This window comes from Bombus huntii, chromosome 1 (assembly GCF_024542735.1).
Source record: "Bombus huntii isolate Logan2020A chromosome 1, iyBomHunt1.1, whole genome shotgun sequence".
In the NCBI taxonomy this organism is placed as follows: Eukaryota; Metazoa; Arthropoda; class Insecta; order Hymenoptera; family Apidae; genus Bombus; species Bombus huntii.
The window spans coordinates 10,272,299-10,299,841 of NC_066238.1; the positions used below are offsets into that span (position 1 = coordinate 10,272,299).

Genomic DNA, 27,543 nt, shown 5'->3' on the forward strand with positions numbered 1-27,543 from the left:
TATCTTAAGACCGATTTATTATTAATATCGATTGGCAGTTTGCTCGCTGTAGCCACTGACGTTTACCAATCGAATCTACGACTTCCTATATATATGACAAAACATATTGTTTTTCCGAGTGCAATCTGTTTTTAAGATTAATCAGTAGCTTCTTTGCGTTGATGTTAATGTATGTCAATGTGAGTGAAACAATAATACGTTTTGCTACTTGTACGTATGTTAACATTTCCTATCCATTCCTTTAGTTGCTGAACAAGCGGCGATCAGTATCCTTTCTGTTTGTAGTGTTTTCTTCCGATACTTCTATCTTCTACTTCTATATCATTATTGTGCTATTGTTGAGTTATTGTTGCCTCGTACAGAATTATTTTGTATAAGACATTTCTTCTGCACGGTAAAATACGTCGAATAAAACACTTTACTTCTTGGAGCAATAGTAGAAAGGTAAGAAGGATAATAGAAAATTTACTTAGATTAAATAGAAGAAAATTGAAAAAGTTTCTTAAACGGTGAATATAAGTAAATTTGTGCGAAAAGAAATTGATTATTCTTTACCAATAAACCGTAACAGAAAAAGACTCAAGCCCGTTAACTCCTGAAGAAGTTCAACAATGTTATTATATATCATCATCGCATCATCATATACTATACAGGGTGGTTGGTAACTGGTGGTACAAGCGGAAAGGGGGTAATTCTACGCGAAAAAAGAAGTCGAAAATATAGAATAAAATTTTTTTTTTAATTTTTCCATCGAGACAACGATCTACAGTGAGATCCGTTATAACGTGCCGCACGTGTACCGAACGAAAATTCAAAGTCGATTTTCTCGAAAACAAAGCCTCAAACGAAAAATTTGTATTCTATATTTTCGACTTCTTTTTTCGCGTAGAATCACCCCCTTTCCGCTTGTACCGCCAGTTACCAACCACCCTGTATATTTACTTTCAAGTTTCATTGAGGATGCATCATTATTACAGAATTAAACTCAAAATGGGAATATGAGTATTATTATATAGTAAAAATTACCGACGTCGAATATTTTCCCATTAAATATCTCAGCTTGGTAACATAGCCAAAAAAATCGAATAAACTAGGTTTCGATAGGGCACGTTCTTCGCGGGCAAACAAATAACACGAACGGATAACAAGCAGAACGATAGAAATATTGTAAAATTTCGGTACGCGAGATATCGGATAAAACTGTGAAAAATTCTTTCTCACGACACCGTTTCGCTTATACAGGCAGAGTCGCTAGAACAGAATCGCGAAGAAGAAGAGGGCAAGAGAAACAGGGCAATTGACTCACTTGTATCTCGAGTAGCAGCTCCGTCTTCTTTCGCCTGATGTCTATTAGAATCTTCTGGTGTTCTGGCGTCAATTCTGCGCAACAAAAAAGAGCAATCTTATTACGTGCACTTTCTTTTGCTATGCAACTGTGATATGTAATTTGTTCGCGTAAACGTTTTACATTAGCGTCAAAGTAACACAGTTCGGCAAATGTTGCATTTCCATTGTTTCGAAGAAAATCAGTTATAAAATCAAATCAATATCAACGCACGTTCGTCGATGAAAAAATGCCAAAAATTTAGTAGATTCCAGATCGTCTCATCCTTGTCGTAAACTACGTGGAAAAAGAAAATGTACTTTGTACTTTGAGGAAACTAATTACATAGAAGATTACGGCTTTCCTATCGTATTTAGTCCAGACAAAGAAGCAACGAAAATCGTCTAGTAACGCTAGAATCATCGAATTCGTCAGAATGGTGAATTTTGCATATTTTATATTCGCAATTATTACACTTAGATAGTAATACTTAGGTAGTATTTTTTCCAAGGGATTTATTAGAAATACTATCCAACGTTTTCAAATCAAATTAATATCTTCTTTTGCTCGTTTACACGATACCTTTGATAGATTCGAGCATTCGTTTGAGAATCGAAGATTCATTTACAACGAACACAGGAACGTGATTATGACATTACATAAACGACTGTTTATTTTTATCATATCACTTTGGTTGTAATTTTACTAATAGCACTCTAAGTACGTGGTATATTTAGATACACCTTACGAGCGTTTTGTTCTAACGTCAATTTATACTAAACCGTTGAATGACAGATTTGCTTGTTACTCACGAACGACTTACACGTGCTCCATTCTTCGGTCTCGTAGCGTGTCGGCGTACAAAAGGGAGACAGAAGCTCGATCGCGAATCAATTAAACAAACAGATACGAACGATTAATAATTGATCGTGAACTTGATTGGACGACAACCGGTCTCGATTGGAGCAGCGTTCGAACACAATAGCGCATCCTCGATGCCAGTCAGGCCGAGGAAGGGGCCTCATTAGAAGCAATTTAACGACAGATCTAAAAATAGGTCTTTCGAATTAAGGCTGGGGTCGTGGTACACGCACTGAATAAACGCAAATAGGATTAGACTTCGAAGGGGAACAAGTGGCAAATAAGTAGCTTTTATTATAAAAACCTTGAACCGCTTTTTGCAAAACTTTCATCTATTGTCATCGAAATCATACGTGCTGCTATATCTTTTTTCATTTCGTCATCGTTCGAGCGATATTTGTAGCTGAACGATATGCGAGTAATTGACCGTTGCCCAAATTATAATGTTTTTATTATACAGGCTGGTTGGTAACTGGTGGTACAAGCGGAAAGGGGGTGATTCTACGCGAAAAAAGAAGTCGAAAATATAGAATACAAATTTTTCGTTTGAGGCTTTGTTTTCGAGAAAATCGACTTTGAATTTTCGTTCGGTACGCGCGCGGTACGTTATAACGGATCTCACTGTAGATCGTTGTCTCGATGGAAAAATTTAAGAAAAAAAAATTTTTATTCTATATTTTCTACTTCTTTTTTTGCGTAGAATCACCCCCTTTCCGCTTGTACCACCAATTACCTACCACCCTGTATATATTTTTTTTATTAGAAACACTTATGTATACTGTACGCGAAAAACGAATATGTTGCTTCACTAATGCAGGATCATTATAATAGATTGACATTATTCGTTATATTCTTAGGATACTTTCGTCCCTATAATTAGCACTCCAGTCATGCGTGTGTAAGATCAATGCATACAATCACGTAACAGTAGACACGCATTCTTCATCGCATCGATCGTTTTTAAAAAAAGAATGAGCAATAAGACGAGATATCGATCACAGAGGATTGATAAAAATATAAGGATGTATCGTATATAAGTAACTTCGTATCGAATTGAAATTACACAGAATTCATTGACACATCGTTTTTAGGTAAAACAATTTTCCAAAGTTTTGAAATATCGTTTTATGCTTCTTTACTTGTTTAGTCGAATAGAAGGTCGTTGAACTTGTTAGTCGTACCGTAATTACGGGACACCTTGTACAAGTGAATAGTATTACTAACGACGACGCTCGAACAATTTAAATGCTACGGCAAAAATACTACCACTAGAATCTCAAAGCGTTAACCTTTAAGCATCACGAACTTAGGTTGCGCTTCTTCCTTCGAACGTTAGGCGCGTACCCGTTATAATTTAAGCCCTAATAAAAAGGAACAAAAATCGAGCGATTAAACGATGGTGCAGAAGAGAAATTTCAAAGAAGTAACATACCGTGATAAATTTGAATCGGAATGACACGATCATAGGGATAATAAAACGCGAATGAGTGTCGGAAGTTAATAAGGTGACTGTGGCGTATAATTTGCTCGTTTCCCGAGTGAGCGTAAACATGAAAATACAACAGAAGAACGACGGAGGGAGAAGAAAAGGAGGAGGAAATGGTGCACCGCGTTTCATACGCCATTCATAATGCGTTCTGCCACCTGCGCTACGTCGCAAGGGTACCGTATGATCCCGTGTCTCGACCTCCGCGCGAGGTTATGTAATTCGAACGGGTACGCTAACCTCTTCCCTTCGCGCGACGAACGGAAAGTCGCGCCGTTCGGATTAGGCTAGGTTACGTGGTCGAGCGGAACAATTAGAAACTGTTGCTTCGTCGATGGCACGAGGAACGTATAACGGGGTCGATAGTCGTGTTTCACAAATCAGAAAGGGTCTCATAGATCCTATTTGCAATACCGTTAACTCTTGATACAATACCTTCGATGGATACCATAACATTAAGAAACCATCTCGTCGCCGATCTTGATACTACGATCCGTGATTGTCAGCAACATTAACGACGCTGCAGCGATAACAGTACTATCGTATTTCCAACGAGATTGGGACCGTCCCAACGCGTGTAGGTATAACACGCGATACGACGTTTTGCGTAATCGTGTGAATCACCAAGATATTTTGTTTCAAGATGCGCGAATGTAAACAAAAAAGATATCGAAACGACGAATGCATGGAAAGGTCTCCTTTTTTCTCACGTACTGTACAATATCGATCGCTAATGGGTATAAAATTGTTTCCGCGAGATTCCCGAATTCCAGTAAATCTCTTGCTCGGTCGCTCAATCTTCTTTGCTCTGTCTCTCTCTTTAATGCTACGAGAAGCTGCATTTTTGTTGACAGATGGAAGGTACACGTTCAAAAAATTTCGAACGTTTTATAACTCTTTATCAGACAGTTAGATGCTACGAGACGAGAATCAGAATTGAACGAATCCCTTAGATTTTCTCGAGGAAAAGAAAATTTCGTTTTGTTTACGGGATGTACACAATGGAAAAGTAGAAAGAAAGAGAGAGAGAGAGAGAGAGAGAGAGAGAGCGCGTGCGCTCTGACAGGGAAAACCTAGATTTTTGCCAGGTTGCTACGTACATAGAGACAGATAAATTAGGCTTATTGAAAATGTTCTTACCCGTTGTGCCGAACTGGTCGAGCTGGTGAGCACCAGAATTTACTCCCGCACCCCCCAGACCGTCCAGATCCTGCCACATTTCCGAAAACACGCACTTTCCGGACACACGCACGCACAGAATCACCCACCTTCACTCAAGCGGCGCCATTTTCACTGTGTACTGATTACTCTCGGCTTATACGATCTAAGCGCCCTCCTCGATGTCGTAGATCAATCTTCAACTAATAGCACGGCGGCGTTTATTTTTTATCGACGATTGCGTAATTGAAAACTATTGCACAAAAAGTCAGTTAAAAATAATTTCACTCGTTCTACATATTTATGAAACGACCAGCTCTATTTTACTGTAGACATTTACAAAATAAATATACTGTCACATATTTATTTTTGAAGAAAGGAAAAGGTATAAAACGCTATTTGCTGAATTTGCAGATGAAAATAAGATCGATATTTCCAAATATATTACAGTAGAAGAATTAGACAAAATTATGTATAACTTTAAGCCCAGACGAAATACAAAATAAACATGACTTGTTATGTAAATTTCTTTTCTTAACCACATACTGCTTTGTCAACATATGTTAAGGAAGATCATGCATTTACCAATCTCCATTGTTGCCCCTGAATTTATCGCAACCATTACACAATTACAATTGCATATAGAATCTGTAGTACATAATCAATACACCATTATTGTACACTCGTATATTCATGTAATATTAATGTTATATATAATTATGAATTGTATTAGTCATAATTCACAGACTATACGAGTTCCAAAAATATTAAGGTAATTTTTTATAAATTTTCGCTAATATTAAGCGCAATTAAAAAACTATTGTAAAACAAATACAACAATCAAATTTACTTCCAGCTTTTTTGTTAATTGATGATTATCAGAAACTACCACTTTTTACATTTATGTGACTCATTATTATTTGGCATGTCGCAAATTATATTCCAAAACGTAGTTTATAATTGCCGTCGACCGGAAGATGATGATATGTCTGATCTTATATCACTGTGTTATTAACCATATCCACAACACAGAGTGCGATTGACATTTGTAATAATTGCGGCATTGAACTAAGCAAAAATCGTAGAAATAGCAATTGCACGAATAGTATTGTAGCATAATAGACCATCAATTATTGTAGTCGAATAGAGCATAGCATATAATACATGTATGTGTATGTATAGGATCTAGCATATAGCGTAACATTTACAACTGTTCATTTCCCAAGGTACGCGAATGCAAATATAATTATAATCATAAAATACAAGGTGGAATGAAAATGGTAATACAACCGGACAAGGGATGTATACTTAAATTTGGTTAATTCAGAACTAAACAAGTGTAAATAATCGACAACAGTTTAAACGAAATGTGAAAGTAAATAAAAAAATATGGAACGATAGTTTTTCATAAGATGTTTCGTTTTTTCGAGAAAAATAAATTTAGAAATGTATCATGTACGTATATCAGATCAATTCGTGATTAAACATGTTCAAACTTCATTTTCTTGAAAATAAGGCCTTGAATGGGAAGATATTATTTAACATCATTTAATATTTTTAACTTATTTTCGCATGTATATATGCCGATTGCTTAGTTATACGTAGTTGATATCCAATCAAGTTATATAAAATATATTCGTAAAGTTTTTAACTCGATTTTTTCAGAAACGAAGCTACATATAAGAAAATTTTATTCTACCCTTTTTAATTATGTTTCCATGTTAGAATCACCCCGAGGCCGGTTGGACTATGATTTCCGACCCACCCTGTATAGAGAGGAACAAGCCCTTTGTAATTAGTTTTTGATTTCTGAAAACATCCAGGGAAATTACTAAAGAAGTAGGTATTACAATAAATTTAAAACTATGTCTTTCAACAATATGAACATCTAGAGGCTCTAAAATCTATTAGCTGTCAATAAGATTCTATCAATATTATTTATCAACAAGTAAAGAATAGTAATTAAGGAAATCCATAATAGATTTTGAAAAATGACTAAAAACATAAATTATAACAAAGATGACCGATACAATAGCACGATACAATTTGCAAAAGATAATTCATAATTTTCTAGTTATCTGCAGACAAAGAATCTCCGTCTTCAGCAAAATGTTGATCGCGCAATGTACGTTTAGGTTTCATTTCGCATGCGCGCGACCACCAGTTCGACCACGTACAGACGATAGACGTGTTACTCGCGTACAGTATCGAGCAAAGAAATATAAATACGAAATTGTTAATTTACTGGCAAAATTGTCTCTACGATCGTTACGACAGCCTTGAATAATAAGTTAAACCTATGCGTTACACATGATGGAAACGTTTACATTCTAAAGTTTCACATATTTTATTCATACGTCCAGTGTATCAGTGCATGACAACCTTCATATTTTTTTTCACAATGACAAGGAAAGAATAGAAAAAAATATTTGACTGAAAATTTTCTGGAAAAGTGCTGGGAGATGAATGTTTATTGGCAGAGTGTCGTTAGTGTAGCCAGCCAAAAATGATGTGTATTGACGAAAGTAATCAAGTAGTTTTAGTAGTGTTTGTGGAAAAAAGCCAATTACTTCGATACAAGTGTACAACGTTATGTTCCTTGAACGATACGCGCAGAACAAGCAGAACGACAGAATCAATCCCCGGTTTATTGATTCTGTGAGATGAACTAATTCGAAAAGAGGACAGGGGCTAGAGCTGTTACTACCCAACTCGTTGAGTAACCAGGTACACGGATTTCGACCAATTGCAATTCTTTCAAAATATTTTTTTACTCGTCGCCTATTAAACTAATCTTTCTATCATATCAAAAATAAAACTACGTTGCTTGATTCAATATTAAGAAAGTTATTCTTGTACTTATTCTTGTCTTATTCTTGTAGTTTGAAGGGTGTACGGAGACCTTTTTGACTAGTTATACGCATATACACTAATGTTGCTGACCACTCAGCATAACTAGTAAAACTATTGTAAGTTGTAATCGGCTGTCATTCAAGGAAAATGAAAAAGAGGTTTGTCCTCGGCTTCCTGTGCACCATCGTAATTTTCATCCTGATGATTTCCACCGATAACGGTTTCATTCAACACATATCACCGTTCGTGATTGGTGTTTGGAACGACATCACGTGTTACGAAGAAGAAGGCGCGCCGGATGGCCTTCCGGATTTTGATCCGCAGTTAGGTTAGTTAAATTTAATTTATCTTATTTAATTACGATCATCCCTTGTAATTGATATTGCTTACCTTATGATACATGTAACAACTGCCTTACTACAAATCATCTATTTCATAATATTCCAATGAAACATCTCTACGGTGTTTCTAATCGGAACAACCAATCTTACACACATTTTATCTCTTCCTGTGAATTGTGTCGATTGAAGTGTATTTATATACGTACGTCGTTGTTTCTTTGGTGCAAGAAGGCAACTCGGAAAAATTTTGGATGCATTTTTTTTCATTCTCTGTATGTTTGCCTTAGCTTATCGCAGAAGACTGACTCATCAACCAAACTCGTGAAGCTAAAGAGCAGGTCCTGGGTGGGTGGAGCTAATTTTGCTTCAAAAATTAGACAAAGTTGATTAGGATCGGACCATCCCTTCTAAGGCATTATGTAACAACGCAACTTTCTCCCTACTTACATGGGAGGCGGGGGATCATTAACTAATTGTAAGACATTTTTCAGGCTAGCAAAATTGCGCTTGTGCCTCGCTATTCATCTTCTTGAGGCTAGATAGCTGGCGTTGATAGTGCTTGACTCAATAAACAAATGTTTTTGTCCAAGGACGAAATACAAATTCCAATGTAAATTTGTCTTCTTTCTCTACAAGATAAAAATCATATAACTTCAAGATAGGAATTGTCTAATCGGTAGTTATTTCCGTAACATAATTAATACGCTAAAAAGTGTTCAAGATTTAATGTAAAATTTCGAGGGAAGTATTATCGCGAATTATTATGAAATTATCATTGAAAGAAGAAGAATTTTCAATTAATATTTCAATAATATTTTTCATCATGTTTTTCTTTGTTGTTATGTAGACGTGCCTGGTACACCCAAATGCTTCAAGCTAATTGTTTTAATTTAAATTCCTCGTGATACTAAAAAAACCAAACATTAACGATATATCTCATACTCTTAATATGATCACCTAAATTGATAATAACAATTTAGAGCGTGTCTATACAATCACGCGATTAACATTTTAAATGGAAAATAACCGATGCTTTTTACTATATCTTATCATTTATATTGTTTTAAGACTGCTTATCAGGATCTTTTACCATTTTACTAGCAAATTTTGTAACCGTATAACTATATATCCTTTATACTAATCGACAACAGATAAACCAATGACGGATAGAAATATCTTCTTCCACGAGACATCCTGCTTCGACAAAGATGGTTTGGTGCTGAACGCTCGTCAAGCATGTGCCGTCGAATCCGCGGCTAAAATGAATCCAAGTATGAACGTGTATTTGCTGTTCATCTCCCCTTCGAAGATTTCGGATCAATCAAGAGAAATGTTCAATCAACTGCAAACCTATTCGAACGTTCGGATCAGGCATATTAAACCTGAAAAATACATGAGGGACACGCCTCTGCATCTATGGTATAGTAGTGGCATATTGAAAAAAAGTTATTGGCCAAGAAGTCATATGTCAGATATTCTCAGATATCTGACCCTTTGGAAATATGGAGGAATATATTTGGATCTGGATGTTGTTGTCATCGCGTAAGCGCAATTATATAGCACTGTTAAATATCTACTTGTTAAATATTTATTGTCAGTGAGTTTAGAATAACGTGACTCTAAATTCATGTTCATATATTCTGCTAACTGTAAAATGACAAATTCATGAGAATATCGAGAAATCCGTCATGAGTATATTTCGTGTAAATATTATTCACGAAAGAGGAAGTTTTCATTGTATAGGCTCTATGGGTGTGCAAAGTCCCAAAAATGTCGGGATCCCGGTGTTCGAGACGGTTCAGGAAGAGATCGATTCGGGTTGGATGAATACCGAAAGTATCTCGGAGATTGAAAATCTCGAGATTCCCGAGAATCTCGAGAACTAGTTTTGTTTAATACGACCATGGTTTCGATTAGAATTGATTCTATGAATTCATGAATTCGATAGAAATTGAAGGTGGCTTCGTTATTCTGCATATTTATCGTCATTTTATATGTTTTAAAATCGAAAGGAAGGAAACTTATTTTGTGAAAGAAGTTTGAAATTACTGCAAATGTATATCGGATTTTCGAAATTTTTGGGAATCCCAAGATTCTCAAGCCCCGAAATTGCTTCTAAATCCGTCTCGATCCTGAAAAGATTTTTCGGCCCGACCCGTCTCAATATTTTCGGTATCTCGCGCATCCCTATTAATCTCGTATTAAGTGTAGTAGAGTTGTGAGTTGCTTGCTATTTGCGTACTTGCTACACTAAACAAGAGGAATGCTTTGTTTATTTATGTACTTTACATGTAAACAAACAAGGAAATCATGCATGTTTTCATGGATTCTGATAGATTACAATATTTATAATTACAAAATCAATCAATAATATATTGTACGAAACGCTTGTGTCAGATCCCTCGAACGTTTAACAAATTTTGCTGGTGCCGAAGACTGGAAAAATGTTGCTGCCGGTGTTATGGGATTTGACGTTACAGAGTTGGGTCGTCGTATGGCAGATGCCTGCATTCGCGATATGCGAGCGAACTTCCGAGGTGACGTCTGGGGTAACAATGGTCCTGGTGTGATCACTAGAACGTTGCAAAAACTCTGTTCAACTAAATACGTGAGTACAATAATTTGATACTTGTACAACAATTTGATTCGTTGAAAAGTATTATTTTTTTACGACGGCATTGAAATAAATTAATATCGCTATAACGTAAAGTGGGATAAGTATCGAATACGAATTTTATTCTTCAAAGTAATAATATATATATTATATATATTGATATATGTATTAATAATATATAAATGAACGAAGTCAGCAGATCTAAATATGATATTCAGGAAAATTGATAATTTATCTTTATTACATATTGCGTACTATGCTATTATATTATATGTAGTTAGAAAATAATGATTATACGATACGGGAAACTTCTTCAATATTTTGTTAAATGTACAAAATTCGATATTTCAAATTATTCGTTGATTTAACTTTGAAGAAACGAATATATAACATTTTATCTTCTCCCAGGTTCGTGACATGACAACAAGTCGGTGTCATGGCTTTAAAGTTTTCTCTCCATCGACCTTTTATCCGATCCATTACGAGAAATGGAAGATATATTTTGAAACAAAGGACAAGAACACAACGATGCAGATCGTGGACAAGGCGATGGCCATTCACGTGTGGAATAAATTCAGCAAATTCGAAAAAGTGGACGTAAATAACGATGTTCCATACGTGATCATCGCGAGAAAACATTGTCCAAAGATTTTTAACAATTGTGGAAAGATATTTTAAAGAATAGAAGTGAATCTAAACAAAATATCTTCTACATTATGTCTTGTATGTATGTACATAATTTTTTACAATAACAAACTCTATGCTTTGTAGTTTGTACACCACTTCTTATCTAAATGGCCAATACGGGTGCTTGTACTCATATTTTTCTTAAAATATTGGTAAAAGATGATGCAGTTCAATCAAGGACCGTAGTCAGATGCAAAATTTATTGAAGAGCAGATTATTACAATATCAAAGACCAAATTCAGGAAAAAAAAAAGTAAAAACAAATAATATACATGTATACATATTGTATATCATATCTATCAAATCTATACATATCCTGTATCTAGTTACGTATCTATGGATAATAAGAGACTACAGTTTTAATCGTATCAAACCTTTGTTAAAATATCCACTATTAAATCAAGAAACTTTAGTAGAACGCGAGAAATGACGTTATTTATGAACTATATAAAAATGATTGAGACATTCGATATAATCATAAAAATTCAGATAGGTACATATGTATAATAACTATGTAAACCTGAAAAAGTCTTTCAATCTTTAAAAAACGCTGATATGTACTGTGAAACATTCTTCCGCTGACGCGATTATATATTTTTGCATACCCTCTTTAAGCAGCATTATCTCATCTTTTATTAACAAGCTAAGAAAAAGTTGAAGAGAAATGAAAATGTATCAAAAATCGCACTTGAAAGGAAAATACGAGCATACGTTAATTGATAACAAGGAAATACATATCAGAAATATGTACTGCTCAAGAGCGAATGAATGTAAAAATGAACATTTCTAACATTGAAATATGCGAATTTAACGTCTAAAAAAAGAGAATGTTTATATTATATAAATGAATGTTTGATGACGTCGAATTGACTGCCTTGTGAACACCCTGTTAATGAACACAGTGTTTGTTCGTGTTCCTATATACATAATATATATTTATATAATTCATGAATTATTATTATGCAAATACAAAAATCTTATTATGCACCCGTTTTGAAGGTTTTATGTGTTTTGTATGCATTTACAACTATTTGCATACCCCGGTTGTATGTTGAGAAAGAAATAAAAAATATTGAACCCTTATACATGAAAAGATAATACAAACTTTTATTAATTCCGTGTATAACCTCGAAAATGAAAAAGATATTATACATATGTCGTATCACATAAATAAGTAGTTAATTGTGCGCAATAATAAGATACGTGAAATAAATGATTCGATAGTGAATATTTGCATCTTTACATTTTTAGTTACATCCATTTATAGATAGGCAATGAAACTATACTCCCCTCTGTTTACATATACTGTAAAATATAATGCTGTTTTTATATTGACAGATAAAGCTATTAAAACTATTAAATTTGCATAATTAATTAATTATCGAGGTTTTGTAAGAGTAAAATAAATTCTATACACTGATATTAAGACAGATTAAGATTAATTAAACTACTATGTGTTTACATACATAAATTTCATTTTCATTTCCGTACGATATATGCGAGCTGCGATCACGGCTACATGACACAAGTGTAATGTTAGGATAGGTATGTATTGTATAGCGTGATATTTCATAAATGTATATATAAATTATATATATATATATATATACATATATATACATATATATACCATACACATTCCAAATGTATATGCATAAACTGGACTTTTAGATTTAAAAAACGGATATTTTTCAAATAAAGTTGTAGAAATATATAAATTATTACAAAATATCTATAAACATCTGTTATCGACTAATGATAAATCTTCCTAAGGATAAGCTACATGAAAAACATCTAGAGTTTTATAGTTCATGCCCCCAACGTCGCTATGAAATTGTCGAGAAGACGCAAAGAATGTACGAGTTATATAGAATGAAAGAATACTACAACGTTGGAACCTTAATCTGATATGAAAAAGTAAAAAACACATAACTAATATCATGTTCGTCCATTTTTTGCCGTAATGTATCAATTAAATTAATTTTTTCGCGTAGCGTGTACAATTCGTTCGCATGCAGAATTAGTATTGAAGCCGTATCCTTCAGAAACCTAACCTCTTTCGAGTATATTAAAGAGATTTTTTACAAAATTGAGAAAAGAATGGCGGTTGGATCTACAAAAGTAGTACAGGTGACAAATATTGCACCTCAAGCGACAAAAGATCAAATGCAAACTTTATTCGGGTACCTCGGAAAGATAGAAGATATTAGATTATATCCTACTATACGGGACGTTGCAGTACCTGTTCAATCTCGTATTTGCTACATAAAATTTCACGATCAGGGATGCGTTGCAGTTGCTCAACATATGACAAACACTGTTTTTATTGATCGTGCATTGATTGTAATACCTTACCAGAATGGAGACATTCCAGATGAACAAAGAGCCCTTGAATTGACAAATAATGGTACAGTTGTTCCAGGTAAACATTAATGATAATCAAATTTTTATCTTATATCATCCTTCCGTAAACTTCATTTTCAGTTCTATATATGTATATAATTTTTATTCATAGGTCTTTATCCTTCTGAGCCCAAATTGCCACCAAATGTTGTAAATGCAATAGAAGGGATTCCTCCAAATCATGTTATTACCACTATGGATCCAAAATTAGAGGCAAACGGATTACCACCTTATCCACATTTACCTGGCCATTTAGATAGCAGAAGGATTGAAGAAATAAGAAGAACACTTGTCCTTGCCAATTTAGATCCTTCTGCGACAACAGACCACTTACTAGATTTTTTCAGTAATAACAATGTTGAAGTGAAGTATTTACGCATGTGTACTAGAGATTCAGATACAGAGCACTATGCATTAGTAGAACTCTCTGAACAAGCTGCTGTAGTTTCTGCATTATTATTGAATGGAAAGCTGCTTATGGACAGACCAATTAAAATTTATCATTCGACTCAAGCAATAGCAAAACCTGAAGCAAAAAGTAATGAAGCAGCACAAAAAGAAATAGAAGAAGCTATGTCCCGGGTAAAGGAAGCTCACAATTTAATTTCGGCTGCAATAGATCCAATGATCGGAATGCTGTCAAAGGACAAACGAAGCCGTAGCGGTTCTCGTAGCCGAAAATCTCGGTCGAGATCAAGAGGACGTAGTAGACGGTCCAGATCGCGCAAAAGATCACGTTCTCGTCACAGACGTTCACGATCACGTCATCGACGAAGATCAAGATCTCGTTCGAAACGTTCTCGTTCTAAAGATCGTAGACGAAAGTCACCTTCTCGTAGAAGAAGTAGCTCTCGTGGCCGACATCGTTCCCGCTCCAGATCTCGACGTTCTCGATCACGTAGATCAAGATCTAAATCCAAAGATCGCAAAAAAAGATCTCCTCGTCGAAGGAGCCGTTCTCGATCTCGAAGTAAACGTTCAAAATCCAAGTCTAGACGGTCAAGATCTAAATCTAAGTCCAGATCCTCGAAATCAAAGTATTCAGAAAAATCGAGAGATAAAGACAAAGATAGAAGAAGCAAAGATAAATCGGATAATGGCAAAAAGAATGAGGGTGACAAGGTTGATAAAGAAAAGAGCGAAAAAAAATCTAGTAAAGAAAAGAAATCTGACAAAGAATCAAAATCTGAAGAAAAAAATAGAAATACATCCGAAAATAACGAAACAAAGGAGAAGATAGAGTCTGAAACTTAAATCTTGATAAATTACGGTCTATAAAAGTTTATTTACAACTCTCAATCATTTTGTTATTTTAATGTTACGATATATCGTAATGTATCGATCAATAAAAAATATAAGAATATAATACCGAAGATTCTTCTAGCTTATATGTACAGAAACAGTGTACATATTAATACAATTGTAATAACATAAATGATGAATACATCTTTATTACTATATTTTAATTCCTTATCTAACTTCTAAAAAATTTGGTAATGAATAATTAATAAATACAGTTATTCTATATTTAATCTTCCTTTTATCGTTTTAAATATTTATAAACTATATTAGTTAAGCAAGATTTGATTGTTGTAAACATTTGACATAATACATACATTTTTTTAACTTTTATAACAATATAAAAGATGTTTAAACCATAAACATAAACAACTGCAAATTATCAAAAGTAGTAATTATCAAATTTGTATTGTTTCAGAAATATTTCTTATCTAACAGTTTCTTCTCGTTAAAATATTCTCTTTATCATTCATAGATTCATAAAAAATGTCCTCATTTTTTAAAATTTTATATTATAACTCTTCTTATTGTATGTGGCAATAAATAACAAGGAATTTAACATATTCTTAGTTTTTCTCTTTGTGTGATTTTAAAATGTCCGGTATACATATATCCGGGGGCAGCACTAACTCGTTATTGAGGAGTCGATGATTATTGCAACCTCCTTTCAATAATTTTCTCTGTTCCTTGATTCAAAGTATGTAACAAGTAATACCGAATCATGGTATTGTAATGTTCAAGACACTTTAAGTGACAGACGAATGAATCAACTCAGTTTATTTACTTACAAATTGTAGCAGTAGAAAAAATTAAACAACATTTCATTATATGCATGTAAGGTTGACAGTAATGTAAGTCTGAAGCTTTCAAATACGTATAACGAAAGATAACACGGTAATATAATTGCTCCGTAGAATATTCATTGTTAAGAAATTTTGATATTTAACATCGGTAGAAAATCATTCGTACTTTAAAGAGAAAAGCGTCGTTTTATTTATCTTTCTTATATTCAGTAATTCTAAAATACGAGGTTAGATGGTGAAAATGACATCTCTAGATGAAGGGAAAATAAAGCAAAGCTTATCAAAGGTGTGTACTGTATATTTTTTTGGAGTATATACATATATTTTTAATATTATTTCTAATACATACACTTCAATGATATTTATAAAATGTATCTTATCTTTAAGTATCAAAATGCTGACATCACTAAGAAACATGTCATGAAAGTTTTGAGTCTTTATAAGGGTCTAAAATATAATGTAGAACCATTTGGTAAGTGTAAGAAATGTATCTTCTTTAAAAAAGAATGTATTTATTTCCAACCTTATAATAACATATAAAAATAAATATAAGAAACATGAATTCATTAATTTATTGCTAATGTATTTTATCTTATAACAGTATTTAATGATGGATCACGCAAAGAATTGTTTAATTTACAAGGAACAATACCTGTCTCTTTTAAAGGTGATATAATTAGATACTTCTGTAAAAAGCAATTGAAGAAGTACAAAACAAATTTTTATGTTATATTGATTTTAGGTACCTATTACAACATTCCTATATGTATATGGTTAATGGATACACATCCTAATAATGCACCTATGTGCTATGTTAAGCCTACTGCTGATATGGACATTAAAGTGAGCATGTTTGTTGATCATAATGGGAAAATTTATTTACCATATCTTCATGATTGGGTGCCAGTAAGTAACTTGTATATAGTTATGTCTTATTATCCATTATCTTATGATATCATTATAGTAGTGTATCATTATTATGTTTAGCACTCATCTGATTTACTTAGTCTAATTCAAATAATGATTGTAACATTTGGAGACCAACCACCTGTTTATGCTAAACCACGACAAGGTATACAAACAAGTTCTACACCTTATCCAGTACAACGTAAGTATTTGTCATTTTTAAATATTCACATGAAAATTCTATTATTCTATTATTAAAGAATACAATTTTATATAGCTTTCATGCCTGTACCTGGAAGTGGAACACATATACCTGGTTCTAATTTCCCACCATATCCACAAAATTCGCAGTATCCAGGTGGGAGTAATATTTATTCTCCATACATGTCTACTACATCTTCTGGGTTTCCATACCAGGGCTCGTACGGTTCATATGGAGGAAGTGCATCAAATTATCCATCACAGGGATGTACTGGTTCCTTTCCATATCCTCCATCAACACAGCCAGTAAGTTATAATTTTTAACAGGTAAATAATATACATTATTAGTACTCATCTCCTTTTTACAATTTTCAAGTCACCAACAGTGCCTGCCACAGCTGGTGCATCAGGTACAATTACAGAAGAACATATTAGAGCATCTTTATTGTCAGCAGTAGAAGATAAATTAAGACGAAGACTTAAAGAACAGTTCTCACAATTGGTAGCCGAGCTGGAAACGTTACGTCGAACACAACAAGAACTCACAAGCGGATTTACCCATCTTACCGACTTATTCGAAAGATTAAAAAAAGAGAAAGCCGAACTTGAAAAAAATATAACTATACTCCAAGACAAAGAAGCTGAATTGGAAAAAGAAATTGCAAAACTTTCTGACAATCAGTCAATAGATGTTGATGAAGCTGTTACAACGATCGCACCACTTTATAAACAGTATGTATTTTTAAATAGTTATTTGTTTTCAATTCTTTTAAGTAACATTATTGTTTTTTGTACAATTGTAGAATGTTAAACGCGTTTGCGGAAGAAGCAGCCACAGAAGATGCTATATATTATTTGGGTGAAGCTTTACGTTGTGGTATCATAGATTTAGATGCATTTTTGAAACAAGTGCGACAGCTTTCACGCAGACAATTTATGCTGAGAGCACTTATGCAACGCTGTCGCCAAAAAGCGGGTTTGGCTGGTTAAACATTATACTCAATTTTTACGAAGTTACACTATTCAATATTTTATTTTATTACAAATGATGTACGCAAAACAAACTATATAAATCCCACAATAATAGAGGGATAGAGATATATGTTATAAAAAAGAAGCATCCTCGTTATAGAAATTGTATGCTATATATACAGTGATGTATTTTTGTTTCATGTTCTATACATTTTGTTCATAACAAAGGACTTGAACGTAAAACTTTTATACATAAAACTGAACAAAAAACATACACAAACACATACATATATATATATACACACACACACAAAATGAACGAATGAAGGTTTAAACAATTATACTAAAAATAAATATCTTTGTTTTACGAAATTATATTTCAAAATGTAATGTATTTAAAAATGTGTAAAAAGTGTGTAGTTTTTAATTGACTTTTTTAAAACTATTGAAAGAAGTCATATACCTCAAATAGTGACTTTAGATACATATTAAAAAATATAAATGCTTGTTCACTGTGTGATAAATGTATAGATTGATCACTACATTGCACGATTTAGTAAAAATACATTGTTTTTATTCCTAATGATGTGAGATTATTATATAATTTCTTAAATGCTATTACACATAATCCTAAAATTAGTTTTTCTCATTAATCGAATCAATCTGCAATAAAAAAGTGAGGCTTATAAATATTATAAAAAATTACAGTTTAATTGTATTGACTTAAATTTTTAGAAAATAATGTACCTATACATAAATTCCAACCCAAAGGAGTAAAAATAATATACCAAAACCAGAAAATATTGCTGCTACTAGAGAGATTAATAATTCTTTAAACATGTCCCTTGTAAATTTTGTGCTAGTAACTTCATAAACAAAGAACCATGCTGTAAAGAATATTCCAATTCCTAGTAACACCACTGCCAGTAATGGAAAAATTGCAGGATTTATGGGAGAGACATATCTTGTCATAGACTCGATTTCCACCTAAAGTAAAATAACAAGATTTTATTAGGAAAACAAATAATTATTCTCATTTATTTGACATACATACAAACTTTTAAATATCTTTATGAAACCTGTTTCCAAATTTCAAAATTAAAATTAATGTAAATATAATTACAGTTTTCTATTCTCTTCAAGCAGAATAAAACTTTTTGCATGAATGATTTTATAAAAACAATATGACGTAAAACACATATAAATGTACATATTATCAATTAAATAAATATATAGTTTAATATTAATAAGTTTTGAAGATATACATCTTTGGTGAAGAAATGCTGGGAAAGGATTCCATAAAATTATAACTGTACTACAACATAAAATACCGGATTAAATATAATAAAAGGATAATAAAAAGTGACGTTACTCTATGTGATATAAATTTTCATAATAGAATAAATATTACACTCACCATTGTATCAAATATTTTGACGTGGCTTATAGGACACGTAAACTTACACGCGACTAACGACAAGTATGCAATTGTACTCTGCAAACTTCAGTATAATGCACACTTATGAACGCAGTCATATACACAGGTTTCGGCAGTCACTAGTCACTATCAATATGGAAGACAAGTTTCTCGCTTTTTCGAGACAAACAGAGATGAGTAGACTATCTCTGTTTCTATCTGAGCATTCATAGTATGTCACACATACACAGAATAAGAACTTTCTTATCTACCATGTTGATTTTCATGATTCAATTTTCGGACGGTTTTCCCTAGGCTTCAATATATTAGTGTCGAGACCTATTTATATGATGGTGCCATAGACATAGATATATTCACAGTTTAGTATACTATAGTAATAACAAATATTAATATATTATGTCGTGAGTATGTTCATATGTTCATGGATCGTGCTTATGAAAAGAGTAAATATAAGTAAGCTACCAATAGTTAAAATATAAGTTACTCAAATTTATGAGGATAACACTAAATTCCTACTATCTAGTATTATATATCTTAAAAAGTGAATTAAATAAATAAGCAAAAAATGTTGTCATTATTGACAAACAATTTACTGATTTGTCATTTATCAGTGTTATAAAATATACCTAAAAAAATTAATTTATTAAAAATAGATTTTACGTAATGACATATTATTACATAAATTTTACATTACATATGTACTGATATGTACCGATATATTTTTTAATCGTGACATTAAAAAGAATACAGCTCTAATTTCTTAGTCATAAACCTTTTAACTCATGTTAACACTTTAAAAATTATAATAAGTAACAATTTTTAACTAGGTATAATTATATAACTGATAGTGTAATGAATTTCATATAATTTTATGAATGCTTTTTAAAAAAATGTTACTTCTCTAGCAAGCATATCTCACATATCTATCGAAGGTAACATCATTTTCATTTTCAGCTAAAATTATCTTTATCATTATTATTCGTTTAAACCAATTTTATTTTAAATTGTCTGCATAATAATTATTCTATACATATCAAAAATATATATTTAATATATGTTACACAGAATATTCTTTTTATTATCACTTATTATCAGTTTTAAACCTGCGATTATTTCGAAATCAATAGTATGTTTGTCACCATGATATGATTCATAACACATAACATAGTATTATATTTCCATTCTTTGTATTCTTTGATATCTACAGATATTTCTTGTAGGTACTATGTACAATTCTGTATATTTTAAATACTTAGATATAGTAATACTTTATAATAGTCAGGAGGAATTGAATTTTTCTTGTAATTACATAAATAATTATTAAATTTGTAGTTATTAATTTTATAATTATATATTTTATTCTTAAGCTTTAATGAAATGTGTTATTAAAGAAATTCCTATTATTTATAGATAAACATGGCAAATAATTCGTTGTCAGAACAATTCTCCTTAAAGTGGAACAATTTTTCTAACAATTTAACATCTGGGTTTCTAAGTCATCTTACTGAAAATGATCTAGTTGATGTTACACTTGCAGTGGAAGGTCAATTGTTACAAGCACACAAACTGGTTCTGTCAATATGTAGTCCATACTTTAAAAATATATTTAAGGTATATAAATTATCTTTTTTACATGTTAAATATCTATATCTATATCAGTTGTGATTGCTCAGAAAAGAACTTCTTAGAATTATTTTGTAGGAAAATCCTTGTCAACATCCAGTAATTATACTTAAGGACATGAAGTATACTGAAATTGAGTCACTATTGAAATTCATGTATCAAGGTGAAATAAATATCAATCAAGAAGATTTATCTACTTTTCTAAAAGTAGCACAAACATTACAGATAAGAGGACTCACAACAGAAGATACAAATAGCACAAAATCGTTTCCTAGTTGTGATATTCAATCAGATATTGATTGTAATATACAAAATGTTGCTCAATCAAATTTAAGTACAATAAATAGAACTTCCAAAGAAATAGAAATGATAGATAGAAGAAAGAGATCCCATGACATAACAAAAAAAAGTTACAAGAGAAAAAAACAAGATATGTCCTTAACAGCAGAAAATATTCATGATCTATCTAATGAGAAAGTGGATAATGATAATCACGAAGTTCTATTTTTGACGACTGACACAAATAATGAGACAAATGAAATTGTAGATGAGGAAGAAAATATTAATATTCCTACTATAAAAATCAATGATAATAATAAAAGCGATGATAACCCTTTGCTACCTTTTCCCTTGAATACTGAAAATTCAAGAGAAAATTCAACTCAGCAAGGTAAAGGATGTATATAGATATCAAATATATAGGTGGTTTAAGATTAACATAGAAATAATATTCTGAAATTAATAAAATTTAAAAAACTTAGTAACTAATAAAATTTAGTCTTAATATTATATTTTAACATTATAGATGTTGAACCAGTAATTTACAGGCTTTCTGCACGAGGTCGACCACAATTAGTGCATGAGGGTTATGTTTACAATTTGACTTCTCGCTCTGAGGGATTGAATAGGTCTCATTATAGGTGTGCTGAACAGCATCGTGGTTGTAAAGGTAAATGTGCGGTTATTGCAGAAAGATTTATGCCTACAGGTGTACATGATCATAATCATCCACCTGGGTATCAATCAGAACATGATTACAGAAAAAAGAAAGGTTTAGATGTAGATACTTCTTAAATCATAAATATTTTAAGCTTGTAAACAGCATTTTATCATATTCTTATTTTGTTACTGAAACTTTAGTAAAAATGAAAAGTTCTTTCCAAGTAATATTGGCATATAGTATGGCATATAACAATAATTCTTCATAGAAAAGAAGCATACAGTTAGGAAGTATTCATTTGCTGTGCAATTTTATAGTGAAAATAAAAATTTAGTACATTGCAATATTGCAAAAATTGTACATTTATAACTATACATAACAGTAACATAACAAGCCAATGTGGTATATGGACCACTGTATTTCAATAAACTGTGATGCACTTTTTTGCGATATATATATATATATATAAAGAAAAACAATATAAAATAGGTGATGAGTACATTCCATTTAGTATTATATTTAATTTTCATTAAAGCCAAATAAAAGTATTTAATTTATGTTACTTGTTTGCATATAGACTACTATTTGTCGTGTAATAAATATAATTTGTTTTTATAAATACATATATGTGTATATATACGTATGTACATATGAAATGAATGTTTTGCTTACTTACATTTAAGTTGTATAAAAATAATTTTTTTCTAAATTATCACACAGAATAATAACTTTAGTAATATATAAAATGAATTAATCCAAAAATTAGAAATTGGACATAGAGAAGTCGTTAACGACATATAAAACATTAAAAATTATAAAAAGTTTATTTTTATATTACACTTCATAAACTTCTTTTCTTAGATACAAAAATTGCCAAAATTAATATGATAGTGTTCATAAATATTATTCAATTTGTAAAAAGTTGACCTTATAATTTATGTAAAAGTTTATAAATTTATAAGAGGACATGAAAATAATCTGTTCATAAACATAGAAAATGTAGGAAACAATGCAGGCTAAGACAAAAGTAAAATAATAAGCAGTCTTGTTTCACAATGTTGCTCAACTTTATCCTACACCCATTAAATTTTTTAATATTTATTCAAAATGCATGCTTATTTCTATTCAAAATGTTAATGCCGTCTAGCCATCTTTTTTTCCAACTTCCGTTGTTTCTTCTCACTAATCTCAGGTTGCTCTGGAGTAGAGGCAAAAAACCATGGAGCTAATATTTGTTTCCATATCATCCAACCTCCCCTGAATGGTACCTGTTGTAATAATACAAAATATTTCATAATCTATTTAAACATTTTATGTACGCTTTAACTCGAAAATCGTGAGGAAATTGTAAGAATGTTATTTTAAATTGTTTTGTAATTTATGATGAGTCAATGTACTATTTTATATTTCTATCATTTACTAAGTATACTTACAAGAAGCCATAACAACCAAAAGTAATTTGATATAAGAGAGAGTACTTGTACTCCTGAAGTTAATATAATTAAATCTTTTACATGTCTGAAATAACATTAAAATGTCATTATATTTATCAAAGCTGTTACAGTCTAATAAAGTGTTATATTATTTGAAGAAATCATTAGAATATGTTGTGATATTTACTCTGCTATACCTCCTTCCATATTAAGATCAATTCCAGAATCTAAAAGCTGTCCGGATTCTGAATATGTTGCATGTGCTATATATTTCATAAACTGATAACTTCCTATATATACAATTGCAGAAAATATGGTTAATGTCTGTAATCATAATACATAATAGAATAATATATGTTGTTATATATGTACACTTTAAAAATAAAAATAATACCTTAAATACAAAACTCACAGTTGATAATGTTGTAAAGTTAAAGAACAACATTGTAACAGTAAAATATATTCCTATTGCTCCAATTATCATATTTTGATAAAAATTTAATGTAGTTTTATTTTCTTCCACTATCTGTTTTGCACCTTTTGTTGCTGCTTTAGTTTTTTTTATCTAGAAATGTAATGAATGACTTTACCTAGTACTCATATTGTTATAAAGCAATTTTATAAAAAATGATAATTATTGATTGACTTTGTTATGCAATGACACATTACAAATCATACGGAAATAATTGCATATCCAGAATGGTTAAGATGTAAAAAAAGAGAAAAAGAACGATATTTTAAATAATAATGTAACTTACCGTCATTTTCTTAGTAAATTATAGGTACAAGTATTTGATATATTTAAACAATTAATATCTATTTAACAATCAATACATGACGTAGACAATCTCGTAAGTATTTAAAATTGCTTAGGGTTTGTTAAAGCCACGTGAAAGATGTCATATGAGGAAGTCTCTAGGTTAACATTCCATAATCTATATTTCAATACAGATACGTAAATATTAATAGTCATCATTTTTTACGATTCATAATCATTCGAAATTCGAAGTTCTAATAAATAATTGTAAAAAAGGGTTACTTTAAACTTTTTACTAAGTAATGGAAGTAATGAGTATAGAAATAATATCTTATGATTATATATTATATATATATATATATGTATGTCTACTCGTTTAGTGGAGTTGTCGAAATTCTTTATATCCATATGAAATTGAAAGAAAATATCGATATATAATTTTCGCAAAATATTTCTTATTTTTAAATTTATCTTTTTACATACAAAATTGTATTAAAAATAATACAAATTTGATTTTTACATCATTTATACAAATACACTTTTGCTTTGTTGAATATATATAAATTAAAATAAAAAAGTATTATTACTGCAACAGGAAATCTACATATGTATGTAATTATTAATGTGTGTATAATTAAAAATAATTAAGAAAAACGAATACATAGCTTTTCTATTCACTTCTTGTCATAAGTAAGAGAAGGATAAAAAGAGCTTTCTATCAGGAAGAATTTTCTCTCTGTATATACATATTTCATCAAATCTCATTTTATTATATTACATCACTAAGGAATTTAGGATCATTTAAATTTAAACATTTTAATACTAATTTAAATTGATCAAAAAGAGCTAATGATACATACATATGTACATATTCTAGATTTTCAAATTTTATTAATTTGTAATCTTAAAATATAATAAACAAATTGGATTTTATTTATATGATGATGCAGATTATAGATATTTACATTTAGATCTAGAATTGTTGAAGGTACTAAAATCAATTAAATCAATTTTATTGAATTTAAATTTATTTCTTACAGAAAGATACATGTAATCTAAAGATAATTAAAGTATAGTTGAAAGTCTTGGAAAAGGATTTTGTTTAGAGATGACTAATTTTTTATGTTGATGAGATATGTATCCTTTAATTTTTCCTTCAAAAATTAAATTTGCCACGATGCATTCTACTTCATCCATATCAACATCATCAATTCCTTGCATTTCCAATGCTGAAAGTAAATGTTGAATAGGAATCTGATGTATATTTAATACTAAATACACTTTTTTAAATAAATTTCTGTATGCTATTATCTTCAATTTTTCCACAATTAAATATATTCCTGCTCCTATAAAAAATAATTCGTGTTTTTCCATCACTTTTTCAAGATTGCATAAATCTCCTCTCTTAACAGCTTCCATTAATTCTCCAAACTCCATTAAGTTATATTTTTCTAATAAGTTATGTTTAGGCATATACCCTAATAACATTTTCACTGGCACAAGATAAGTTAAAATTAATCGTTTGTTTTTTGAAGATTGTTTATGACAATGTTCAAAAGCATAAGTAAGATATTCATCAGCTAAAAGATGAATAAGATAATTATTTATAAAATGATTAAAATGTCAAGTTTATTATAATAACTATCAAATTTTAATACTTGCCAGCTTTGTAATCACTATCAAACATTGCTTTACGGCCCACGAAAAATTTATAAGTAATTTGTTGTGCTAATGCAAAATGTGCTTTATATGGGGACGATTCTATTGCCCTTATTAAAGGTTTACATAAATGCAATTTATTTATTCTAAAATAAATTTTTAATAATTGGTTAACTAATGCCAGCATTCCCCATCGTTTTGTATCATCTTCTGAGCTACGATTGTCGCAAGCACATACTCGAAAACATCCCATTAGACAATCTGCACATTTCTCCAAAATTTCTCCAGGCTTCATATTTTTGCTGGATCTTGTATTCTCTGCACAAACTGCTAATAACCGTAATTCTAAACACATTACGTTCATAACAGGCAACATCCAATTTTCTTCCTTTTGCATTTGAAGAATCTTTGTCAAAGATTGAACTGCAGAACTTTGATAATTATACATAGACAATGGGTCATCTTTATGTATTGTTGTTATAGTTCTAAGGATATAAATATTACAGTCAACATTTAGAATAATAGTTATAAAAATATACCAATATTTAACATATTTAGTTACTTTAAGTGGTAAAGTACTAAGTCATCAAGTGGAGCAGATAAATGTTCCATTGCTTTTGCTATTGCAGTTTCAGATCCAATTTGTGGAATTGAAACATGATTATGCCGTAAAGACAATAAATCCTTAAATTAAAAAATTATATGAAGTGTTTATGTAAAATTGGTGTGTGTGTAAATATATTTTAATGTAAATATGTATTATTTACCGCTAAACCATCGCCGTCCTGATTCAACCACATACGTCTGATCTATAAACGTAAATATAACCTCGAAATAAATGATTTCTTTAATTACAGCATATTATATGTTATTAAATGTTTAACACATTACCTGCATTATATACGAATCCATTGTAACATGTGTAATTTAATACATGTATTTATTTTGAAAATGTTTTTGTTTTTAAACTTAATTACATTACTTGAAATTACAAATTGATGGTATATAATCGTATAGCTTAAACACAATTAAATTAACAAATGTCTTAAATTAACAAATATCTGTAATTACTCAATAAAATAATAAGGAAAACATTTCATGGTTCGGCAATTAAAACTTATCAAATATATACAGAAATATTTGTTTTATATATATATATATATAGATACATATAACTGAATTTGCAATGTACACATCCGTGATACATGTACATATACACAAAGTTGAATCACTAGGAATTACAGTTGTAATGCATAATTGCGGTTATAAACAAACTTGGTCACGTGATAGATGTGCAACGGCTCTAGGAATTGGTTAGCAGTCGTTAGTGAATTATGATTTGCAGGGATATCACTATAGAAAATATTTAAACTATTTGACTAAATATAGTACATTTAAACGGTAACAAATATACATCTAATATTATTATTTAAGAGGTTAATGTTTGAAAAAGTAGTTTTCTGTTCTGTAAATTTTACTTCGTGTCGCTCAAATTTTGATCACGCGATTTTACTTTTCTGATTCAATTAATCATGTTGATAGAGTCAGATAGAATATATACGCATATCCTCAAATTCTAGAGAAAAACGTACTTCAATATCGATAAAATATTATCTAAAATAATGTATTATTATGTGAGTTATTCAGAATGGATACATTTAACTAATAAAAATAATAAAAAATATATGGATAAATTTTTAACTGTATGTAACATATATATTAATATAGAAGAAACAATTAAATATTTGAATAAAATAAATAGTGCAATATAATAACTATTAGAAA

General features: G+C 30.8%; 8 protein-coding genes across 20 annotated transcripts in view; 4 read left to right on the top strand and 4 right to left on the bottom strand.

The window, feature by feature from the left end:
- The window catches only part of LOC126865230 (cytohesin-1), a 60,551-nt gene extending 55,489 nt beyond the window's left edge, over nucleotides 1–5,062 (bottom strand). Inside the window, exons 1-2 of one of the 4 annotated variants that reach the window (XM_050617528.1) lie at nucleotides 4,812–5,062; nucleotides 1,307–1,380 (exon numbers count right to left, since the gene is read on the bottom strand). In XM_050617528.1, coding sequence (XP_050473485.1) covers nucleotides 1,307–1,380; nucleotides 4,812–4,890 — 153 coding nt within the window. In that variant the 5' untranslated portion in view covers nucleotides 4,891–5,062. Of the gene's footprint in view, nucleotides 1–1,306; nucleotides 1,381–2,136; nucleotides 2,318–4,811 lie in introns of those variants that run through there. The other 3 variants (XM_050617537.1, XM_050617557.1, XM_050617566.1) reach the window with 3 other exon arrangements.
- Nucleotides 224–12,552, top strand: LOC126865284 (lactosylceramide 4-alpha-galactosyltransferase-like). Of its 6 annotated transcripts, none has more exons than XM_050617697.1 (5): nucleotides 224–444; nucleotides 7,826–8,010; nucleotides 9,175–9,565; nucleotides 10,421–10,631; nucleotides 11,046–12,552. In XM_050617697.1, exons 2-5 carry the CDS (start codon nucleotides 7,830–7,832, stop codon nucleotides 11,313–11,315), a joined length of 1,053 nt encoding a protein of 350 aa, XP_050473654.1. In that variant the 5' UTR covers nucleotides 224–444; nucleotides 7,826–7,829; the 3' UTR covers nucleotides 11,316–12,552. The 6 variants fall into 6 exon arrangements, with proteins under 6 accessions (XP_050473654.1, XP_050473649.1, XP_050473640.1 ...); XM_050617692.1 differs by lacking the exon at nucleotides 224–444 and adding an exon at nucleotides 6,581–7,556; XM_050617683.1 differs by lacking the exon at nucleotides 224–444 and adding an exon at nucleotides 6,582–7,556 and having other exon boundaries at nucleotides 7,712–8,010.
- Nucleotides 12,553–13,110: 558 nt separating this feature from the next.
- Nucleotides 13,111–15,193, top strand: LOC126865225 (probable splicing factor, arginine/serine-rich 7). The gene is made up of 3 exons (XM_050617493.1): nucleotides 13,111–13,241; nucleotides 13,319–13,746; nucleotides 13,840–15,193. Exons 1-3 carry the CDS (start codon nucleotides 13,234–13,236, stop codon nucleotides 14,979–14,981), a joined length of 1,578 nt encoding a protein of 525 aa, XP_050473450.1. The 5' UTR covers nucleotides 13,111–13,233; the 3' UTR covers nucleotides 14,982–15,193.
- A 457-nt stretch (nucleotides 15,194–15,650) lies between these two features.
- LOC126865260 (tumor susceptibility gene 101 protein) lies at nucleotides 15,651–18,491 on the top strand. Of its 4 annotated transcripts, none has more exons than XM_050617621.1 (9): nucleotides 15,651–15,877; nucleotides 15,941–16,115; nucleotides 16,217–16,301; nucleotides 16,431–16,496; nucleotides 16,572–16,735; nucleotides 16,817–16,937; nucleotides 17,013–17,242; nucleotides 17,313–17,668; nucleotides 17,740–18,491. In XM_050617621.1, the coding sequence occupies exons 2-9, from the start codon at nucleotides 16,062–16,064 to the stop codon at nucleotides 17,924–17,926; spliced, it is 1,263 nt and encodes a 420-aa protein (XP_050473578.1). In that variant the 5' UTR covers nucleotides 15,651–15,877; nucleotides 15,941–16,061; the 3' UTR covers nucleotides 17,927–18,491. The 4 variants fall into 4 exon arrangements, with proteins under 4 accessions (XP_050473578.1, XP_050473587.1, XP_050473569.1 ...); XM_050617630.1 differs by having other exon boundaries at nucleotides 16,040–16,115; XM_050617612.1 differs by having other exon boundaries at nucleotides 15,651–15,860.
- On the bottom strand, nucleotides 18,263–19,662 carry LOC126865323 (transmembrane protein 258). The gene is made up of 3 exons (XM_050617764.1): nucleotides 19,326–19,662; nucleotides 18,656–18,895; nucleotides 18,263–18,571 (listed from the first exon to the last, which is right to left on the bottom strand). Exons 1-2 carry the CDS (start codon nucleotides 19,326–19,328, stop codon nucleotides 18,656–18,658), a joined length of 243 nt encoding a protein of 80 aa, XP_050473721.1. The 5' UTR covers nucleotides 19,329–19,662; the 3' UTR covers nucleotides 18,263–18,571.
- A 157-nt stretch (nucleotides 19,663–19,819) lies between these two features.
- On the top strand, nucleotides 19,820–22,471 carry LOC126865276 (protein abrupt-like). Its single transcript, XM_050617661.1, has 4 exons — nucleotides 19,820–20,278; nucleotides 20,757–20,957; nucleotides 21,048–21,639; nucleotides 21,775–22,471. Exons 2-4 carry the CDS (start codon nucleotides 20,763–20,765, stop codon nucleotides 22,041–22,043), a joined length of 1,056 nt encoding a protein of 351 aa, XP_050473618.1. The 5' UTR covers nucleotides 19,820–20,278; nucleotides 20,757–20,762; the 3' UTR covers nucleotides 22,044–22,471.
- A 236-nt stretch (nucleotides 22,472–22,707) lies between these two features.
- Nucleotides 22,708–24,249, bottom strand: LOC126865316 (transmembrane protein 208). 2 transcript variants are annotated; one of them, XM_050617751.1, is made up of 5 exons: nucleotides 24,101–24,249; nucleotides 23,755–23,907; nucleotides 23,530–23,666; nucleotides 23,343–23,427; nucleotides 22,708–23,177 (listed from the first exon to the last, which is right to left on the bottom strand). In XM_050617751.1, the coding sequence occupies exons 1-5, from the start codon at nucleotides 24,104–24,106 to the stop codon at nucleotides 23,043–23,045; spliced, it is 516 nt and encodes a 171-aa protein (XP_050473708.1). In that variant the 5' UTR covers nucleotides 24,107–24,249; the 3' UTR covers nucleotides 22,708–23,042. The 2 variants fall into 2 exon arrangements, with proteins under 2 accessions (XP_050473708.1, XP_050473698.1); XM_050617741.1 differs by having other exon boundaries at nucleotides 23,737–23,907.
- Nucleotides 24,097–27,506, bottom strand: LOC126865273 (PCI domain-containing protein 2). Its single transcript, XM_050617647.1, has 5 exons — nucleotides 26,650–27,506; nucleotides 26,526–26,567; nucleotides 26,321–26,442; nucleotides 25,762–26,243; nucleotides 24,097–25,679 (listed from the first exon to the last, which is right to left on the bottom strand). The coding sequence occupies exons 1-5, from the start codon at nucleotides 26,668–26,670 to the stop codon at nucleotides 25,165–25,167; spliced, it is 1,182 nt and encodes a 393-aa protein (XP_050473604.1). The 5' UTR covers nucleotides 26,671–27,506; the 3' UTR covers nucleotides 24,097–25,164.
- Between the last annotated feature and the right edge of the window lie 37 nt (nucleotides 27,507–27,543).